We start from the raw sequence: 21,822 nt of genomic DNA on the forward strand, positions 1-21,822 counted from the left end.
TTATGTTTACACTACACTGTGGCCTCTTAAGTGTGCTGTAGCATCACATCCAAAAAACCAGCGTGCTTACCTCAATTAAAAAATATTTTATTGCCAAAAAATGCTAATTGCTATCTGAGCTTTCCGTGCATTGTAATCAGTGATCATGGATCACCAAAGCAAATACGGTAATGATGAAAAAGTTTGGAATGTTGTGAGAATTAGCGAAATGTGACACGGACACAAAGCGACCAGATGCTGCTGGAAATATGGGGCCAAGAGACCGGTGACAGCAAACCTTCAGGTTGTAGAAAACACAGTGTCTGTGAAGTGCAATGAAGTGAGGTATGCCTGGATACGGCGTGGCTTGATAGGAGATAAGGTGGTGTAGGGTCTACTGTGTTCATTTCAGCGTCATTTCCTTCATATTTTCTGGGCTGCCAGACAGGCTTCATGGTGCTGGGTTTTAATTACCTCACGGTGTCAGTAAATCTCTCTTTGACCTTGGCCCTCTTGCCTGTCCTCTTGTATGTGCTTTGAACTTGTACTTTGCCCACTGTTATAAATGCCATTGTGATTATTATTGTGATCTTTGTTGGCTCCCTTCACTGGTGCTTCTGCAGAACCTAGGGAGGCCACACCATTGTGTTCCACCACTGGAGCTTCAGTGGCTTCTGTTTTGTGTTATGTTCAGGTTTCTTACTTACTACCAATGCATGTTCGTTGTAGACACAATTGTAAAATACAGCCTTCCTCTAAGGAATAAAACCACCGATAATCACCTTCCCCACCTTCCCTCATCACTCAAGGTACACATCCTTCTGGCTCTTTCTCTCTGCATGTGCCTTGGGTATGGTGCACACATTTTTGTTACATAAATTGTATCTTTGTATCTTTAGCCTGCTTTTGTCACCTGAGAATACATTTCTATATTTTTTCCTACAATTACCGTTCTTAATAACTGCAAATAAGTCTTTATAATGACGTGACATAATTGCTTTAACTTGTCCCAGCCAATGGAGACTTACTTGAGTTGTCTCAAGTTTTTATCTATTATAAATAACACTGTGATGACCATCTCAGTATCATCCTGAATGAATTCTGGGGGGTCACCTTTTTTTTTTTTAAGATTTTATTTATTTATTAGAGTGTGTGCATAGCAAAAGGAGAGGGAGAAACAGACTCTCCACTGAGGTTGGAGCCCGATGTGGGGCTTGATCACAGGGCCCCAAGATTGCCACTTGAGCTGAAGTCGGGTGCTTATTGAGCCATCCAGGCACCCCTTAATTGACCCTTAAGGTCACTTTTAAAAAGAGATCTGTCTTGACAGCTTTGGGTTAAGAACTCCAAAGAAAAATGCATCTTGGACGCTTTGCATCTTCCTTGTTCATTTGTTCATACATATGTACCTTCATATATATAAGAACTGGGTTCTAAATCCCCATCAGCTTTGACTGGGAGTGGTATTAGGCTACTTCAGTTGGTTTTAACCTGTTAATAAGGACGCGATTTTTCAGGCTTCATCCAGATAACTTTCTTTGTGCAAGCGACTGCAGTTGATATCACACCAGTTGGCTTTCCACCTTGGTCTTGATTAGGGACCTTAACCACCATCTATGTAATAAATACCCACTGCTACTTGCCCAGGAGCATGTTACATGGAGTCATGGCCAAGTGAGAAGCTGCATGTTGAGAATGAAAACAAGGCCGCAGTTGGCCACACCTTTCCTTTGGGATTCATGTTGGAAACCCCCTTTCGTTTCTTCCACTTTGGCATCTTGAGAGGTGGAACATGTCCTTTCTTTGGTGGGTTTCTCATTGCACTTCACTTTCAGTTGTTCTAGAGCAGAAGTCAGAAACTATGGTTCCCATGCAGAGCCTGGCCAGCCACCTGTTTTTGTAAATAAAGTTTTATTGGCACCCAGCCACACTCCTTCGAATGTGTTGTCTAAGGCTGCTTTAGTTCCTTCTTGATATAATGGCAGAATTGTGACAGAGACCATCTGGCAGATGGAGCTGAAAATACTGTCTTCCTGGCCCATTTATGTGATACATTTGCTGACCTCTGAGCTAGGGGACAATAGAGAATCTCGAGGTGCCCTTTCCCCCCAGAGCCACTCAAGTGGAGTTATCGACATACTTTGTGGTCTAGATTTTATTTTATTTTATTTTTTTATTTTTTTTTAAATTTTATTATTTATGATAGTCACAGAGAAGTCACAGAGAGAGAGAGAGAGAGGCAGAGACACAGGCAGAGGGAGAAGCAGGCTCCATGCACCGGGAGCCCGACGTGGGATTCGATCCCGGGTCTCCAGGATCGCGCCCTGGGCCAAAGGCAGGCGCTAAACCGCTGCGCCACCCAGGGATCCCATGTGGTCTAGATTTTAATAAACACATTTGAATTTGCTGAAAATTGAGCCAGCCATTTTCAAGCGTATGCTTAATAGACCAAAACATAATTTTATTTCTCTTGATAGTTAGGGGAGAGATCTCTTCTGGGCTCCCTGTGATTCTCCCGAGTGAGAGCTCCTCCGCGCCAGCCACACAATGTGATAATGAGATCGGCTCTTCTCTGAAGTGGTTAGATTTGAAAAGCCATCGAGGCTGTCATTAGTGAGGCATTTTCTTTTCATTTCAACTGTTTCATTATCTCCTCCTTAACCACATTTGTGTTTATGAAATATTTGACAAGCCTCCCGATGTTTTCCCATGTTGATGAAAGACGTACGCTGTTTGTGTATAAAGCAAAAGGCCTGGTCTTTTTTAAAGGAAGATATAAATTCTTCTTGGGGGTTTGTTTTCATCATTCTCTTGATTTCCATTATTGCACAGAGAAAAGTACTTGATCCGCTTTGAGCCCCTCTGGCACTTGAGAGTTGCTGGAAATGAGAGTTTGGTAATAGTGAGCATTCCTGCATGAGAAATTGAACAGAGGGGTCTAGAGCAAGTTAGAAATTCAAAGTCCACATTTTTCTTTCTTTTTTTTTTTTTTAAGATTTTATTTATTTATTCATGAGAGAGACAGAGAGGCAGAGATGTAGGCAGAGGGAGAAGCAGGCTTCCCGCAGGGAGCCCGATGTGGGACTCGATCCCAGGATCCTGGGATCACACCCTGAGCTAAATGCAGACACTCAACCACTGAGCCACCCAGGTGCCCCAGTATTGTATTGTATTGTATTGTATTGTATTTCATTTTATTTTATTTTGTTTTATTGTAAAGACATAGGTGGATCCTGTTCATCTGTGTTTAGTTCACATTATTGTTACAGCTGTTAGTGATAAATGTGGGCCACAAGGCATGGAGTATGCTAGGGGGAGTTGTAGAAATTCTTTTAAGGGGAATAGAGCTTTAGTGCATTTAATTAGAGTTTATTCTGTGAATCAGAGGAAAACATGGAAAGGATGGTTATGGTAGAAAGCAAGGTAGAGGTCTGGGCCGGACCCAGGCTCTGTCCCTTACAGAGTGTCATGTGGGGCAGTGAAGTAGCATCTTTGTACCCCCATGTCGTCATCTATGATATGAGGACAGTGAGAGAGAGAGAGCTTTAATGTGTACCTATAACCTGCCTCACACTTGGTGGACACTCAATAAATGGTAGTATTTTCGTTGCTGTCATTTCTTTTGTTAAAAGACCTCCTTGATGGGTTTTGTGAAGCTTAAATGAGATAGTGCCTTAGTCTGCTTGGATCATTATAACCAAATGCCACAGACTGGGAGATTTGGACAACAGACATTTATTTTCTTATGTTTCTGGGGGCTGGGAGTCCAATCAAGGTTCCAGCAGGTCTGGTTCCTAGTGAGGCCTTCCTCTTTGGCTTGCAGACTGCTGCCTTCTTGCTGTGTGCTTGCATGAACTTTCCTTTGTATAGTATTGGATCAAGGGCCCACCCTATGACCTCAGTTAACCCGAGTTACCTCCTTAAAGGCCTTAAATCCATATATGGTCACTTTGGGAATTAAAGCTTTAACATGAATTTTAGGGGACACAGTTCAGTCCATGACATATGGTCAAAGGTTTGCCTGTAGTAGAAATTCAGTAGCTGTGAGTTCGTGTCTTTTGCTAATAATATGTTTCAAGGCATTAAGAACTTCGAAGAACTCCCTATGGCCCAGGAACGCTGACCCTGATGACTGATACAGAGGGATTTGCCTCCTGATGTTCCCTAGTGTAGTATTTGTGTGGAAATGGAGTGATGGCTTCGATCATAGTGTCTCAGGCTTTGGTGTCCTCATGAATCCCTGAGGGGTCTTGGCAAAGTGTGAATTTGACATAACAGGTGGGGGTGGGGGGATGGGGGGAAGGGGACAGGCTGCGGTATTGCATTTCAGTCAGCTCCCAGGTGATGCCCATGTTTCTGATCCCCGGACCACACTTTGATTAACGATGCTGTCTGTTCAGTAGCCACTAGTCCCATGTGGGGCTGTTGTGACCCCAACCCTTGAGTCCCAAGTACATTTCAAGTGCATTTCATGGCAGAAACCTCTAATTGGGCAACACTGCCTCTAAAAAAGAGAGTGTAAAAGGCTTTCTTTGTCAGGGACCTGCAAGAGTTGCCCAGTGGCTGCTGTGACAAATGGCCACACTTCATGGCTTAGAATAACACAGATTGATGACCTTACGGTTCTGGAGGTCAGAAGTCCAAAATGGGTCTCACTGGGCTAAAATCAAGGTGCTGGCAGAGCTGGTTTCTTCTGGAGGCTCTAGAGGATAATCTGTTTCCTTGCTTTTTGCCATTTCTAGAGGCTGTCCACATTCTGAGTCTGCGGCCCTTCCCTCCACCTTCCAAGCCAGCAATGGTTGTTCAGGTCTTTGTCCTGATATCTGATTCTGCTTCTGGTTCCTTCCTCCTCACTTAAGGACCCTTGTGATTACATTGGGCCCACCAACTGGGATCATCCAGAATAATCTATCTTAAGGTCAGCTGATTAGCACCCTTACTTCTGTCTGCAACCTTAATTCTCTCTTGCCATGTATCATCATTTATTTACAGGTTCCAAGGATTAGGACTGGGACATCTTTGGGGGTGGGGTGACGTTATTCGGCCTCACACAGGGCCAGACAGTAAATACTTTTGGCTTTGTGGACCACACAGTCTCTTGCTTAGCTGTGCAACTATGCTGTCATAGCATGAAAACAGCCAGAGGCAGCACACATCTGACCAGGCCTTGCAGGCTGTATGACTTCTTTTTGCATCTTTAACTTTCTTATGGAAAACTATGAACACGCAAAAAGGTAGACCAGTGCTGTGATTTCCTGCGTACCTATCAGGCGGTGGGTTTTGAATCTTATTCTTTGTTGTACTTGACTGATTGTCTGCACCAAACATCTGTTACCCTTGTAGTCAGAAAAGAAGAAACACACACAAAGATGTCAGCATCAGAGCATCTAGGAAACGTGAGGAAAACCACCATCACCACCACATTTTGAGGTTAAAAAGAAAAAGACACAGATAGAGCTTATGGAACATTTATCCTTCTCCGTACTCCTCTTCCACAAGCCTGGAATGGGGCAGAGCTCGAGATGTTCTCAGGGCAAGCGTCAGCTCCTGTTAGATGGGCTATGGGTTAGACCCTTTTCAAGTGGGACATCTGCTTGCTCCTGTTTCCTGAATTCTCTTTGTGATGTTTTACTGAGTGAGAGAAGGAAATCTCATCCAAGTTTGGTGCAATCATCCAGCTCTGAGATTCATTTTAAGACAAATGAACTGTGGAGTTGCAGGGACGATGGGAGGAGGGAACCTTAGCCATGGCGGGCTTTGGGGGTGGGGTGGGGGGCGTTGCAGTTGGGGGACATACAGTTCCCTGGTTTGACCACTTTGCATCAAAATTTTACTCCTTCTTGGGAGTCTGTGGGCCTCAGCAACCTTGGAAAGCACACTGCAGGTTTGGGAGAGGCCAGGAGGAATTTTGATAAATGGCTTGGTCTTGTGCATATGTGTTTGTGTGTGTGTAAGAGGGAGAGAGGCGTATATGGACAAGTACGTGTGACATGTGAGGTATGCATATGGTATGTGTCATGTGAGTTTGTGGCCTGTCAATGTGTGTGATACATGATGTGTGTGTAGCACGCATGTGATGTGTTCTGGGAGTTGTAGTATGTGTGTGGGGGGGCAGGTGTGGTGTGAGATTGTGAGATGAAGGAGGTGTGGAATGCGCCCATGTGCAGTGCATTTTGTGTTACGTGTGCTGCGTGTGATATGTGTGTGAGAGGTGTGTGGGGTGGAGCTGGCATGTGATGTCTGTATTTGTGTGTTACATGCACCATTAGAGATGGGATTGGGTTTTTTTTTTTTTTTTTTTAAGATTATTTATTTGACAGAACACAATTTGGAAGAGCACAAGCAGAGAGAATGTCAGAGGGAGAGGGAGAAGGAGGCTTTCCGTTGAACCCAGAGCCTGGTGTAGGGCTCTCTCCCAGGACCCTGGGATCCTGACCTGAGCTGAAGGCAGATGCTTAGCAGACTGAGCCACCCAGGCCCCCCTAGGGTTCTTTCTTGAACTGCACTTTTTCTCTTACTACATGGACAGAAGTCAAAGTAATCATGCCGAGGCTTTATACACATAACCTTTATGCCTTGGCACAACAAGTGGTGGCCAAAGTATCACTGTCATCCCATGTTTCCTAATGAGGAAATTGAAGTCAGTCCAGGGAATGACTTGCCCAAAGTCCCTGAGGTTATTAGCAGACCTGACATGAAGCGTGGTCCCCTGACCCTTCTCTCTTCCTGCTGCACTCTCACCAGAATACTTTATTTGGGCTCTACCACCTGCTTGCTGGCATGGATTAGGAAAGCACGTGGCTCGTGCCAGCACACAGTAGCTCCTTACCTGTGAGACCTGTCCAGAAGCCTGGGATACCAGAGCCAATTCCAAAGTCAGAACCTCTCTTGCTTTCTAGCAGCATGCTGCATATATGCCACGACCCCCCTGAGGCATCTGCGCTAGCGCTCTCTCATTGAAGAGTAGTATTTCTGTAGCAAAACAGCCTAACATTCACACAGACCTGGCCCAGCAAAGACCAAATAGCCTTGGACAAGCTTTGCCAACCAAATGGGTGTCATGCAAAGTTAAAGAAATTCTTTGGGCTTTTTGAGCAGTGGAGTTTGGGAACAATGGAGAGGGGGTCATGGGCCTGCACTGTGAGTCCCTACCTTGTCCCTTACTTGCCAGTGATTTGGGGACAGGTCATCACTCCTCTTTGTGTGTCAGTTTCTCTGTCTGTGACACCGATGGCTCAGGACCTAGTGTTGCCAGGACTTGACACTCTTCCTCTCTGTGTAGCTTGTAGTGTTTGTAGGAAATACTTTCTAGATCATATAACCTCTCATCATGTTGCTTTCAATGTCAAAGCGCAACACTGAGCTTTTGTTTCTAGGACATTCTGTTGGTCAGTTTGGGACCTTTTACTGTGGCTTCTGTCTGCTCCTGGTTGCTTTTTGACATCATTCCCTTGGTTCTTACTGCTCCTCAGGGAAATGGCTTGTACCTGATTTGGTTCATTGTTTCTCTACTGGCCTTTGCACCCAGAGTTCTGGGGTAGGGTCATCATCTTGTCCAAAATCCAGTCACATGACTTTAGGCCACTCCTCTGAGGAACATGGACCGGGGTACCTGGTTGGATAGTTAGGTGACCAGTGTGATAGGAGGGGAGAAAACCCACTCTTAGGGATGGTGACGAATAAGGCTGACCAGGAACCCGGACAGTGTATAAATGTGGCATGTTCCAGTGGGTGATATGTGTGACGTGCAGTGTGTGGCAAGGGGGCCTCACAAGGACAAGGGCTTACATGAGATGAAGTGGGAGTCCCCTAAGTTTTAAAGCAGAAGACAAGAAGATCAAAACCCTTTGTCATCCAGAGCTGTCTGGAGCATAAAAAAACTACAGCAGATTGGTACTTTATCCTGCGATTCCTTTACTGAGGAAAAAAAGATGATCTTATTTCTGTGGACGCTTCAATAAAATGTTTATCAAAATCATTCACTAGAGAATTAAAACAGTCCCTGATTTTATTTCTTTGCTTAATAAGAGTCACTGCGAGAACATAAAACTGCATTAAGCAAAATGACAGCCTCTACTCCAGCAGTGATTTAGATCACTTTATCAAGTGATTAGATTATTTGAGCACTTCAAAGGCACCATTTTAGCAAGTTTTTTTGGAGGTCTTTTTTAAAAAAAAAGGCAAGAAGAAGAATTTTATGATTACAAACCAAAACCAGACAAAATCGGTTTTACAGTCTCCCAAGCATATTACCTTGTGTGTCCTCTTAAGAATTAAGTGCAAATGAAAGAGATCCATAGGAGTATACCTGTAGCTACCAGAAAAAAAAGCATGGGCATTCACCAAAAAAAAAAAAAAAAGAAAAAAAAAAAAGGCATGGGCAGCAGTGGAAAAGTGGAATCAAAGAGAAAGAGAGTGATCCTTTATTCTCTTTGTGTGTACGTGTGTGTGTTAAGATGATGTGCGCTGTGTTGTTTTTACGTATGATTATTCTTTACCCTGTACTTAGCTGAAGGTCAGCATAATAAAGGAGATAATTAAAGCTTAAAAAGAAAATAAGCTGCCTGGACATGTGTGTGCTGCAGATCGGAGGAGAGAACTGTCAGCAGGCAAGAAGATTGGGACAGGGCACAGGTTCAGGAGAGGACAGAAACAGGAGACACGTGGCCAAAGATAAACAGGCGGAAGGTGCCTGGGAGTTAAGGAGCCATGAGGGCCGGAGGGCATGGTTTGGCATTATTAGAAAGATCCAGCCTGAAATCCCAGCTGCACCGTTTGGGGTGAAGGGGTCATGACTGTGTGTCTCTTCACTGCTGACCTCAGAGTCTTCCTTCCTTGCGTGTCACTTGAGGATTCCATTAGCAACTGTGTCTCTGTTAGCTAGCACTGAGTAACAAATGACCCCAGTACTCAGTGGCTTAAACCCTCTATTATTGAGTCACAGTTCTGTGGGCAGGAAATAGGATGGGGCACAGTGGGGCTGGCTCTGGGCTCTGAGGGTTTCTCAGATCACACGCCTGGCACCTCGCCTAGGGTGTCCCAGCCTGCTAGGATTAGGCATGTGGGCATCAGTGTTGTCTCTCACTGGGAACCTTGTTCTTCACAGAGGCCTTGGGCCACTACCTCTGGTTGAGTCCCTATATTCTGACGTGGCAGCTCCGTGTTCCCAGATCTGCAAAGGTGGATGCCACCCAGCTGCTGCTGCCTCTTTTTCATTTCCTCTCGTGCCTTTTTATGGCTACTATTCCAGCTTATGGACATACATTTCATCAATCTGTTCACCAGTTGATGGACATTTGGTGTTTGTACTTTGCACCTATCAATAGTCCTGCTGGGGACTTAAACCTGTACAAATCTATGAGTGTAGGTTTTGTTTTCTTGGCGAGATTGATAGGGGTGGATTTGCTGGGTTGGGTGTTAACTGCTAGGCCTTCTTAAAGCTTCAACCTGGACCAGGTAGGGCATGGTTCTCCTGCATCCTCTAAAGCAAATTGTAGGCCCCTTCCCCCAGAGTCAAGGGGAGAGGCTGACACAAGGGCCTGACTGCCCAATGGGGTTCATCTTGGTCGTCAGGTAAAGCCCTCAGTGTGCAACCTGACACATGGTAGGTACTCAATGTTATTTTCTTTTTTACTAAGCATAATACAAAACCAGGGCAGTAGGCAAAACATAGACTATTAGGATTTAGATGGACATCCATCATAGGCAAATCCATGTTCAGGATTTTGGAGATTATAGGCACGCTTCAGATTAGCAGAATCCAAATCAGAAGATGATAACTAAAGGCTACTAGAGGTCAGAATAACCCAAGCACTGGATGAGGTGAGGAGGAGGCACTCCATGCTCATTCTAGAAAATGCGAAACTTCAGGGACAAGTATCAGAAGAAAAATCACCTGTTATCCTGCCTGTCAGAGATAACTACTATAAAAATTTTGGCTTCTTTCCTTCCAGTATTTTTTCTGTGCATTGGGTGCATGAAGTATAGATTTAATAAAACCAAAATTAAGATTGTAATGTATATATGGATTATATACTGCATTTTAACATGTAATATGAAGTTGGGAGCATTCCATGTTGTTACTGATGTTGTTACTGATTTCAGTGCCTGAGATTATCTGTCATCTGGCTGTCTAAATCTTTTATTTACGTATTTTTGAAGTATAATGTCCAGCTTTGTGAATTTCTACATGTTGCATACACCCATAAGACAAGACCACTACCCAGGTGGAATTACAGAATCCTGTGGTCCCTTCCTGTCCATAACCTTCCTGTTTGTATGAGTCGACCCCTAATTTATTTACATCCTCACCTTTTACTGAACACTCGGGTTGTTTCCAATCGTTTGCCCTTGTAAATGATGCCGTCAACTTGCCCGTATGCACACATTTGTCTGGATCTGATTGCTTGCTTTGGATACATTTCTAGAAGTTGTGAAATACTGGGGCAAAGGGTATGAACATATGGAAATGATGTCAGTCAAAATGCTGTCAAACATCTTTCTTAGTCCTTCTGTCTCCAGAGTGGCTTTGTCCTCTGTGGTGTTCCGGTCCTGCTCAAACAATATACTGGGCCCCCAACCTATTTCCAGTGCTTGGCTTCAAAACTAGATTCTCAGGAGCAGGCTTTGTGCCTCTTAATATGCCTTTGTGTCCTATCCCCTACTTGAAGACACAGTAAAATTATTTGAAGTTCTCTGGTCTGTCTTTGGAGCCGTTCCTAAAAGCAGTGATATGGGGACTATTCAAAACCAATTGAAATTTTTTTCACTTTTAGAAAAAATAGGACTTGCTGCAAAGCCAAGCAGGACTCTGAAGCCCATCTCTCGGTACTTCTGAGATCATCGAAAAGGTTGAATGAGTTAATATATGAGTGTTTTCAAAAATTTCCCACCAGATGTTAAATTCAGAGTAAACAAATTGGTCAAAGTGGGGTAGTGGTTTGCTCGTATTCATTTTTCCTATTAATCATCAAAGCCCTCACATACTTTATTGGGATAAGTCCAATCACCTCACCTTTGAATTGCCCAACTCCCGAGGGTGTAGGTGTCTAAGGGGGCACAGTTGCCTTTCCTTTCTGAATGAATGAGTCCACCTGGCGAGTCCCTGCCACCATGTGGTGTCACTGTTGAAGACTGGTCCTGAGCAGTTGTGGGAGCTGACCTGCTCACAGCTTCCTTCTTTGATGTCCTTGCCTGTCCATCTGGCTTGAGCCACTGAAGTTCACTGAGGGAGAAGGAGCTGGCTCCCTCACTGCCAAGCTTGGCTAAGGATGCTCTGCACCCAGGCTCCTAAAACCACCTTCCTGCCACTTCCCATGGCAAAAGCCAAGTCATGGACTCAGAGCCTCTTACCTTTTTGTGGGCCACCTCACTAGCAGGTGTGATGCTCCTTTTCAGGGGCATCACAAGCACAAAATATCTTGTCTTCTCAGGATGGGGGCAGGATAGATGTTCTCTGGACCACACTGTTGTAATGGAAGAACCATTACAAGAGGATTTACCTTGAGCCCCACCTTTTTTTTTTTTTTTTTTAAGATTTTATTCATGAGAGAGACAGAGAGAAAGAGGCAGAGACACAGGCAGAGGGAGGAGAAGCAGGCTCCATGCAGGGAGCCCGATATGGGACTCGATCCTGGGACTGCAGGATCACACCCTGGGCTGAAGGCAAGCGTCCCTAGCCCCACCTTTGTGTAACAGAAGTCATTTCAAGTATCTCTTCCTTGAAGCAGGAAGTCTTGCTAGGTGAACTGCAGTATCTGTCCTGGACCTATGAGAAGCTAACATTTTCTTTTTTAAAAGATTTTGTTTATTCATGAGAGATAGGGAAAGAGAGGCAGAGACACAGGCAGAGGGAGAAGCAGGCTCCATGCAGGTAGCCCGATGCAGGACTCGATCCCAGGACTCCAGGATCACGCCCTGGGCCGAAGGCAGATGCTAAACTGCTGAGCCACCCAGGGGTCCCCAAGAAGCTAACATTTTCAAGACTCGCATTGAGTGGTGATCTGATTTTTAACCACTACATCTGTGTTCAATGTGGAATAAAACTATATACATATATATGTGTGTCTGTGCATCCTAATGTGTACAGTATTTAATACTGCATTCATTTGTTAAATATTTATGGAGCCCCTCTATATGCCACATCTGTGGAGCTGAACTGTATACCTATGTCTTGGTGTGTGTTTAGAGTTGGCCATGCAGAACTCAGTCATCTTAATGTTTAAAAAAAGCAGGTAAGTTGAGTGCTTTCCACATTTTTCTTAAATAACATGAGCCATGCAGAACAAATTGCTTCTATGTGATCCTTAATTAAAAAAAAAGATCTTGTACGTCTGAGTTAGAAATTAAAAGAAAGGCAGAACCAGAATATGCTTGGGGGAAGAGCTTGTTGATTTTGCTTATCTTAAGTGAGATAAAGAGTATCTCCAAATGGGCTGGTTTCCAACCTGGACCATGTACACAGATCACCTCATTTCTACGAGGGAGAGGAAATTAAAGGGAAGTATTTTGCCCGTGTTTATTTTCTTCTACAAGTGTGATGTAAAACTTTTCACATGTACAGAAGGAAGCAGCCACAACCACGTGCAGAAACAGCCGTTTTTGCAAATAAAAATGCTTCCCAGAAGCATGACAAATGCAAGACTAACAGGTGTAGCGCAGATCCGAGGCGCGCGTGTGGTTCTCATCAGCTGCCTCTCTCCTGTTTTAAATCTAGGTCTTCCTGTAACAACAACAAAAAAGTTCTCTCGGGAGGCTGCGGCTAATAACCCACTCAGCCTGCCTTCTTGCCCCGTAACAGTATCGGCGCTTCCAGGGAGCGAGCACGGCGCAGTGCAAGAAGGCAGCGAGGTGGGGGTGGGGAAGGAGACTCTACTTAGACTTGACATTGAACAATTCTGGGTTTGACCTAGAACTCTGGGTGACCTTGGGCCTCAGTTTCCTCCCTTGTGAAATGTTTTGTTCAGAGAATGAGAGTTTCCGTTTCTCAGCACCCTCCGCGCCAGCAGGGTTCTCCGCCGGGGCCGCGCTGCCGGCCAGGGGACGTCTGGCGATGACTAGACATTTCTGGTTGACCTGACCGGAGAGCGCTACCGGCGTTGAATGGGTAGAGCCCCAGGATGCGGAGTACCCTAAAATGCGCAGGACGGCCCCTGCGGCCGGGGTCCGCCCACCCACGGCACCGGTGCCCGGGATGAGCAACCCTGGCCGAGACTCGGGTTTGCAACCTCGGGGTCGGTGGGCTCCCTGGGCTGGCCGCGGGGTTTCCCGAGCTGGCGTGACGGCTCCGCCTCCCCCCGGAGGCGCTGGGCGGCCCGTTTCCGTGATCCCAGCACGCCCAGCGCCGCAGACCTCCGCCCTCGGGGGGGGGGGGGCGCCCCCCGATGACCCTGCCGCGCGCGCTATCACAACGTGGACCTGTCGCCCTCGCCCTCGGGGCCGAGGACCCCCGGCTCGGAAAACATGGCAGCCTCCCCCGCCCGCGGCGCCCGTCACCTCCGTCGGTGGGGAAAGCTTTTCTCCCCTATGAGTCCTTCCGCTGCCCCCCTCTGAGGCGGCCGCCCGGGGCGCCCAGGTTCAAGGACTCGGCGCGCTCCGCGCGTTTCCGTCGGAAACCTCAGTTCCCCACGGCCCGGCCGGGGGCGGGGCCTCCAGGCGGCGGCCGTTGCCCCGCCCAACCGCCTCCCAACGGCTCCCTCGGCCGGGCGGTGGGCGGGGCGGGGCGGCGGTCCAGTGCGCCTGCGCGCGCATGCGTGTGGGCCCGGGGCGGGGCTCGCGCGCAGCCCCGCCCAGGCCCGGCGTCTCCGCCCGCCCTATCTCCCAACCTCCTCAGCGTGGCGCCGACGCTGCGTGCGGCGCGGGTTACCCAGAGTGCTCCGCGCGGGGGCAGCTCACTGGAGTTTGGTTCTCGAGGCGGCGGCAGCAGCGGCGGCGGCTCCGGTGGCTCCTCCTCCTCCTCTGGTGGCGGTGGCGCCCCGGGCCCGAGCCCCGGCTCCCCTCTCCGCCACCCCGCGCGCCCCCTCCTCCCCCGGCGCCGCGGGGAACATGAGGCTCCGCTCCCGGAGGCCGGCGAGTGAGTGACCCCCGTCCCCCGCCTCAGCCCGCCCGCCCGCTGGCCCGGCCGCTCCCCCCCGCCTCGCCCAGGCAATGACAGCGGCTCCGGCGTCTCCGCAGCAGATCAGGGACCGGCTGCTGCAGGCCATCGACCCCCAGAGCAACGTAAGTACCCGCTGCGCGGGCCGGGACGGAGGCCGCGTGGGCCCGGGACCCTCCCCCTCCCCAGTGCCCCTCGCCCGCTGGGCTCCGGGGAACCCGCCCGACGCCCACCTACCCCCGAGGGCCGCTGCCATCCCGGTCTCTCGCCCCACGGGCCCGAGCCGGGGGCAGGTCGGGCAGTCTGGCGGCGCTCGGTACGTGAGGCCGAGGCTTCCGTGCGGCCTGGGCGGACGGAGCAGACGGGAGCTGAGGCCAGAGCTTTCCCTTCTTTCTCGCTCCAGCTCTACAACCCCTGCTGCTCTTGACGGAGCTCACCCACCTCGCCCTTCCCCGGGGGCCCGCGACCCCCGGGAAGTCCTCCCGGCGTGGGGGGAGGGGAAGGAGAAAGGCTGTGGAGCAACTGGTGTCCGGGGTATGACTCGGGAGCCTATGCCGCCTGTGTCTCGGCCTTTTGGGTGACCAGGGAAGTCCTCCTTCCCTCTTCTCCCGGCTGGAAGCACCTTCCTGGCTTCAGAGGGAACCCCCAGCCTACTTTGCCCTTAGCCGGTTGCCCAGGGCGCGTGGAGAGTCCCCCCTTGGTTCTGCCGGTGGACATACCTTTGCCCGATCCCTCCTGGGAACGCTGCTGACGGTAGATGATTTCGGGGACGGTGGGATTCTTCCTATTACCTTTCTGGGCCTAAATGCCCATTGCGTCTATAACCGAGCCAGAGCCCCGCTTCTTGGTGTGAATTAGAGGTGATTATTTTCTTTCCTGTTTGTTCAAGAGCCCTCCTTCGTCTATCCCTTCCCCTCACCTGAGTGTTCCAACTTGGTGGTTTGTCACCTAGACGGTCAGGGTTAATTAACCCCAGAGTGTGGCTTTCTCAGACGGAGGTCCACCGAGGCTACTGTTTGCAAAGGGATCTCCTCTGCCCCCCTTCGTGTGTGTAGGGGAAGACTCATAGTGTTCTCATATTTTCTCCAAAGGATTGTTGGCAGTAGGGGTTATTTTCCCCTGTGGCAGGAGCAGGTTGAGCAATAGGAAGATGTTGTGGTATCCAGGTATGAAGCGAGCCCCTGCATTTGCTGGGAGACCAGGAAGTGGCCATTAAGATCACTTTTTAATATGCTGGAGATCGAAGGAAAAAATATTATCTTGGGCTAGGTAACTCAGGTTTCTCTTTCTGTAGGGTTTTTGTTTTTCCTTACATGAGTTTGACTAATTACTCTTAACACTATGTTTTAGGTTGGTATTTTTAGAGTTATTTGCCTTGGCTTGTATAATTTTGGTAAAAATTGAGAAGTTATGATCTTCTTAAGACGCTGGTTTTTGTATCATAAGTAATCCTCTTCAGGCCCCAATAAGATCAACTTGGTGGTAATTGTCTTTAACAAATGTCGTATACATTTTTGTTATGACTTTGGGGGTGGAGTAGGCGCAAGCTATATAAAACCTTCTAGAATTTTTTGCAGTACCTGGTGCTGCTGCAGTTTCCAAGATTGAAATATTAGAGGACAAAACAAGTGACACGAGAAACGTAACCTTGGTGACTTTTTGCATCTTTTATCCAGAGTGTAATTTCTTGAATTCCATGTGCTTGTTTGCCTTCAGGAGAGTCTGAGAGGTTGCTGAGATATTAGCACTGATCCTTAATGCCACCTAGGAGAGCTTTGGGATCAGGAGGCGCTTTGACAGGCGGTCACGATGTTGTAGATTAGGTGGAGCAGTGACCTCAGGGGTTCCAGTGTTCTGTAAGGCTGTAATCTAAAAGGTTCCTAGGGAGAGAGGAGGAAGGAAGGTTAGCCAGAAGAGAGAGAAGAAAACAAATCTCAGTTTTTTTGTATTTTAGTGAGTGCAGAGATGATACATTCATAGAAGCCCATGGTTTTAATGGCATGTAGTTCACATTTCATATGGTTTGTTTTGAGGGACTCTACCGATGGGTGTGCATAGAGTTCTGCTAATAAAAGTGTGGTGAGTGGAATTGGGAAACATGTCTCTGAATATGAGCGATGAGGAAAGTGCCTCTTTAAATGCTGCCATTGCTAGTGACCATCCATGAGCCTCGTCAGAACCTTTTGACAGGAGTGTGGCTTTGAGCAAACTCCACTGAGAAACTGGAGCCGTGGCAGAATAGGTTACCGGCAGAGATGGTGCGACCATAATTTTGCAGTTTCTCTGGATTGACCTGGGCTCAGGTGAGAGTGAGGTAACTAAAAGAAAGCATTGCTGGCGCACAGCTGCTTTTCTCTACCTTGCCCAATTATGAACTCCACTTTGGGATAGTTAGTTGACACATATTTAAGATACTCATGGAAAAAAAAAAATGGGGACAGTGTTGAAGAGCCAACACTAAAATTAAACCTCTTCTGAGAGAAGCGACAAAGAATTGTGTCATATAATGCTTACCTTTATGGGCATGCAATTACGGTTAACAAACTTAGCTTTTGCTTAAAAAATCAATGTCAGGCAGCTGACCTAATACCCACAAGTATCTGAGAAGTTAGTGAAGTAACAAAGTAACTGACCATCTCCTTGACAGATGAGTCCTTAAGAGGAAAGTTGTCTTTATGTTCTCAATTCTAGCCTCTGGAGTATTTGAATTTCTACAACAGCAGGCTCTGAGTTAATAATTTTGTCAACTCAGTAATAAAGCAAATCCTCTATACTCTGTTTCAAAAAGCAACTAACAGTGTTTTCAGAACAACCTAAGCCTTGCTCTCCTTGTGACATATGTCAGCCAGGGTGTTGAAAATCTCTGAAGTGCAGTGTGCGCGTTTGTCCCAGCTTAATCTTGGTGCACAGAGTTGGGGGCTGTATCTTCCTTCTGCCTAGAGATTGGAGTCTGTCCACCTAAACACGGTCTCTTCAGCAGGTGATTAGGTTCTCGTCTGTGTCTGTAGAACACTCGTCATATAGGAGTCTTCCTGACCAGAATGTGGGCTTCAGTGAGTATGGTTTGTTTCTTTTTCTAGAGCAGAAGCATTAGGTACTTTAGAGTCTGGTTAAACTGACTGAACCCTAGAATCCTTCTTGGGCCTGTGAAGCCTGTGTGACTGCTATATGCGCTGAAGTTCAGTCTGCGCTGAATATTCTAATTCAGAACTCTCTAGAACCGTGAAGAACACAGATGTTAGTCCAGCATCTGAGAATAGGTCTGATAGACAGTAGAGTGGGTACTGTATCACCATAACAAGGTGAATAATGACACAAGGCAGGCCTTGCTCAAAGCAGGTGAGCATCTCTGTAATCAGAGCAGAGAGAGGCCAGAGAGGGCACTGGGCGGGGCTGGGGGGGGTGGGAAAGGGACTTGAACTTGCCCAAGGCATCTGTGTAAAGGCCTCCCGGTGGTCAGGCTTTCCAGCAGGAAACTTCGGAAACTCTTTCTCACAGTTATGCAGACATCAGGCGCCAAGGGGAGATGGTCAGAGACCAAGGGGCCTCTACAGAGAGGCACACACACAGTAATTTTCCCACCTAGGAATTTGAAGATTAAGATGTCACTTAGCTTCTCTGGGCTGCAGGGTCCTTGTCTACAAAGTGAGACTGGGAACCATGTATACACCCATAAAGCCCCTTCCAGATCCGGGGTTCAGATTCTAACATGAATTGTTCTAAAAGCTTTTTCTTTTAATGCAAGATGTGTTGTGTGAACTTCTTAAAATAATAAAATTCTGACAGAACTCGACAGAAAGATATATACTTTACCTGACTTTGCAGTATTTCACCAGGGTCTCCTGCTTCCCTCCAGCAGCTTGGTAAGGGAGGTGGAGCAAGTAGCCCATCTCCCCTTCCTGCAGGGCAGAAGCCAACAGCATTATGATAGTAGGTGCTGTTTAGTGGGCGCCTTCTGTGGCCAGGAGAGGACAAGATGTTTTTGTTTCTACTGACTTCATTTGAGGCGACTGCCCTAAGATTAGGGACTTACCCAGAGTTTAAGTGATGGTGCTGTTTCTACTTCTTTTTTTTTTTTTTTTTTTTTTATTCATGAGAGACACACACACAGAGGCAGAGACACAGAGGGAGGTGTGGGCTTCCCCGCAGGGAGCCCGAGGTAGGACTCGATCCCAGGACCCCGGGATCACAACCTGAGCCAAAGGCAGACACTCAACCACTGAGCCGCCCAGGTGCCCCTGAGTGACAGCACTTTTAAACTCACAATGCCACTACACACTGCTCTCAAAGGTGGAAAGATGACTTCAGAAGAGGCCTGAGAGGGCAGTGTTCTGAGCTGGTAAGAAAAGATGTGGGGAGCCTCTTCTGTCCCACATAAGTTTATAGGAGATTACAAATTGGTTTAGATTTACCTGTGATTGATCTAACAGGCTGATGATATTAGCCTGTCCTGGAAACATCTTGAGGTTTCTGTCAGGGACAGAGTCCTAGGCCAGACCATGCTGTGATGTATGGCAACTGCCAACTGATAGGGAGCTTTTCATAAGTCTTGTGTGCCAGCTTGATTTTCTGCTTCAAGATTATAGCACTTATGATATTAGCTTAAAATGCTGTTGATTCTGCAGAAAGGAGGGCTGTTAAAAATTATAAAAGAGAAGACTATTGGTTCTGATTCTCTTCAGCATGTTAAAATCTAAACATGTGGATTCTCTCTGATTACTCTGGTTGCCCAAATGCAGTGGCATTCTCATCTTTGGTCTTTAGATATGGCCAGAATGTATGGAAGAGAACAGTGTGGCATTTTATGACTTTGGGAAACAGGTGGGTAACAAGTGTCACTTTTGAAATCAGTGTAAGTCCTTGTTCTTTCTCTCTCCTTCAGAAGAAGGTGGATTTTACTTTCTTTCTTCAGAGACGTCTCCTAGTGGTCCTCAAAAGTGACTTGAGTTGAAGTTAGAGTACATTGTCCTGGTTGGAAGGTCACAGAGGCCTGGAGGACTGTCCACAGTCAGTTTCGGGGAAGGGGCTTCTGTCTTGATACAGATGTAAAAAGGCTCTCCATGGGCTCCTGGGCTCAAGATATAGCTGCGTGTGGAAGGACATGCACCTCAAGAGTGTGCCTTGGGGTTAGGTGAAGGAGAGGAGCTGTGTTCACCTGCACCTTGGTTTTGGTGTCTAAGTCAGCATCTTCTTAGAGCTCCACTTAAACCAGAACCAGAATTCAGTCCAGTCCCTAGGTGACTGCAGGTCCTGCCCCGGTCCCCACTCTAAATTGCCATCTGGAAGCTGGGGGCTTTGTCTCTTCGTGGAAGTTGTGCCTCCCCCCCCCCGCCCACAGTCCCCCTGCCATGGTGCTGTCCTGAAGAACCCCTCAGCTGGTTGTTGGGATGGGTGACTGAGTTTGTGGTTTGATGAGTGACTGCATAGGCAGTGCATTTTCAACCTGGCCTTTCTAGTGCCCACACTTGGAGCCCCCATCTGAAACTCCTTCTCTTCATTCACTCTCTCAGGGCCTGCATGTAGAACTGAACAAGTATGACATGGCGGGGGGGGGGGGGGGTGATTCTGTGAACTGGAGGATATTTCCTACATAAGGAAGACATAACCAATATTCTGCATGCGGTGTTTAAGAGTGGTCTCTGAATTCCAGGTCTGGGGAGGCCATACACTTAACATCTCAGTTGCCAGCTGATTACACTGTTTATGGCAAAATATGGTAAAACTGAAAAAGGTGGCTCAGCAGTTGAATAAACATTTCTAGCAATTGCTTATGGTGTTGGGATGTGAGATTCAGACCTGTAGGTGCCCAGCTCCTGCCCTAGAGGGACCTGGAACAGGAAGAGAATTTGCAAATGGGCAGTCTGGGGTGGGGTGTGACGTTGAGGGGGCACGGGTAGTCTTACAGGGCTACAGCTCTTAGGTTCAAATGGAAAAGTTCTTTGTGTGTCTTATTCAGATATAGATATAGAGGATATAGATATCCCCTTATTCAAAGAGGATGAAATGACTTCTTTAGAATGCTTTATAATTTGAGTTGAATGAAAAGTTTTAGAGTCAGATGCAGGAAGTCAGTTCTTGGTTGGTCTCTGACCCAAGGGAAACAGAATTTGGAGGGATAGCTGGCAAATTCTCTAACAGTTTGCCTTCTCAGTAGTGGGATGGGAAGGGGGCAAGTATCAGGCTCTGTGAAGGTCCTGGGGTCTGCTTTCAAGTATTTGAAGAGCTGTGTACCCTCGGGTTAGGTTAGCTCTGTGTGGCTTTCCAAGGCAAACCCAGAAGGGGAAGGCAGGAGTTCCTGGGAGGCAGGCCCTGCTGCACTTGGGGGAGCTCTTGCTTATTGCCAGAGCTGGCTCGAGACAATCCAAAACCTCTGTGCCAAGTGGGTTTGCAGACATGCCTGGGCATGTCTCTTTCTGGACCCCCAGACTCCTGCCCAAGAGTTCCTAGAGGTTCTGTGATTGTGTGAGGAGCTCACTAAAAAGGTGAAGGGTCACATCAGGTGATGTGCCACTGCCAGGCAAGTAAGGTTGAAAGCCTTTGAATGCTCCTGGGACCGGAATGAAGTTTTCTGTCTCTACCTGCTGGAGGCTGTAAAATGGACGGCTGTAGCCTACAGAGCACCTACTATGTGCCAGGTATAGAGTGAAGTACTTTGCATCATGGCTTGCTCTCTGAACTAGTCCTGGAGGTTGATGCTCCGTTTTCATTTTAGGGGAGAGCAGAGATTAATGACCTCTCCAGTGTTGCAGAGGATGCTATGGGCCTAAACCTGGTTGCGGGTAGGCTTAAAAGTGGTGGGCTTAATGACAGTCTCATGCCTCCCACATAAGCATTGCCCAGCAGGGAATTTGGACTCCACTGTGTCTTCTGAGGTTTAACCTCATAAATACAAAGTGTTTTTAAATGTTAAGTTTTGTGTTTCCATTTCCTTCACAGTTCCCACAGTCTTTCCCACTTTGAAATCTTCTAGCCTAGTGTTTCCTAATCTTTTTGCCTGTCAGGATCCATTTCTATGATCAGAAATATTCAGGAGCTTCCACATAATGACAGGTGTGCTTTGAGTAGCTGTTTTTGAGAAAATTCAAGGAAAGAACCTACTCCTAATCTAGTCATGCTTTGAAATGACGTCGTGTCTTATCGTCAGAACAACATCTACTTAAATCTCTAAGCTAACCTTACTTGTTTGTGTGTGACACATAGGATGGGACCCTCTGTACCTCACATTTGTGGCCTTCTAGAATCCCTGCTACTCTCCTTTTCCAGGAACTTTACCTGCTTTCATCCCAGACAGTTGCCCTCAGGCCCTCTGCATAACTTAAAAACCCTACATTCCTGCTGATAACAGGTCTTGTTGATTACATTTTCCATGGGCTTGCAAGCTCTTTGGTAGTGGAGCATGAGTTAATCCTCATGTTTCTAGGACTTCCATAGCAGGCCAGTGCTCAGAAGGTTGTTGATCTTCCTGTGAAAAAGGCCAATCTTGGGAGCTGGCTGTCAGTACTTACTGAGCAGGTAGTAGGAGCCACTACTTCTCAGCACTTCTCAATACATTTAATCTGTACAGCAACACAGGGAGGGAGGTACTGTTGCATAAACTGAGGCTCTACAGATGCACAGTTAGAAGGGACCACACTGGGATTGGGAACCACCCCCCCCACCAGTCCCCCCCACCATCAGTCCTCACCCATGTGCTGCCGCCTCCCATGTCACCCGAGAGAGCATAGTAGGTACAAGGTAGCATTCCACTCTCC

General features: G+C 47.4%; 1 protein-coding gene across 1 annotated transcript in view; it reads left to right on the forward strand.

Moving 5' to 3' along the window:
• The first annotated feature begins 13,808 nt into the window (after positions 1-13,808).
• The window catches only part of MED26 (mediator complex subunit 26), a 54,153-nt gene continuing 46,139 nt past the window's right edge, over positions 13,809-21,822 (forward strand). Inside the window, exon 1 of the mRNA XM_025989707.2 lies at positions 13,809-14,196. Within this exon, the coding sequence (XP_025845492.2) occupies positions 14,125-14,196 (72 nt within the window). The 5' untranslated portion in view covers positions 13,809-14,124. The remainder of the gene's footprint in view (positions 14,197-21,822) is intronic.

Source organism: Vulpes vulpes, chromosome 9, assembly GCF_048418805.1.
Source record: "Vulpes vulpes isolate BD-2025 chromosome 9, VulVul3, whole genome shotgun sequence".
Lineage (NCBI taxonomy): Eukaryota > Metazoa > Chordata > Mammalia > Carnivora > Canidae > Vulpes > Vulpes vulpes.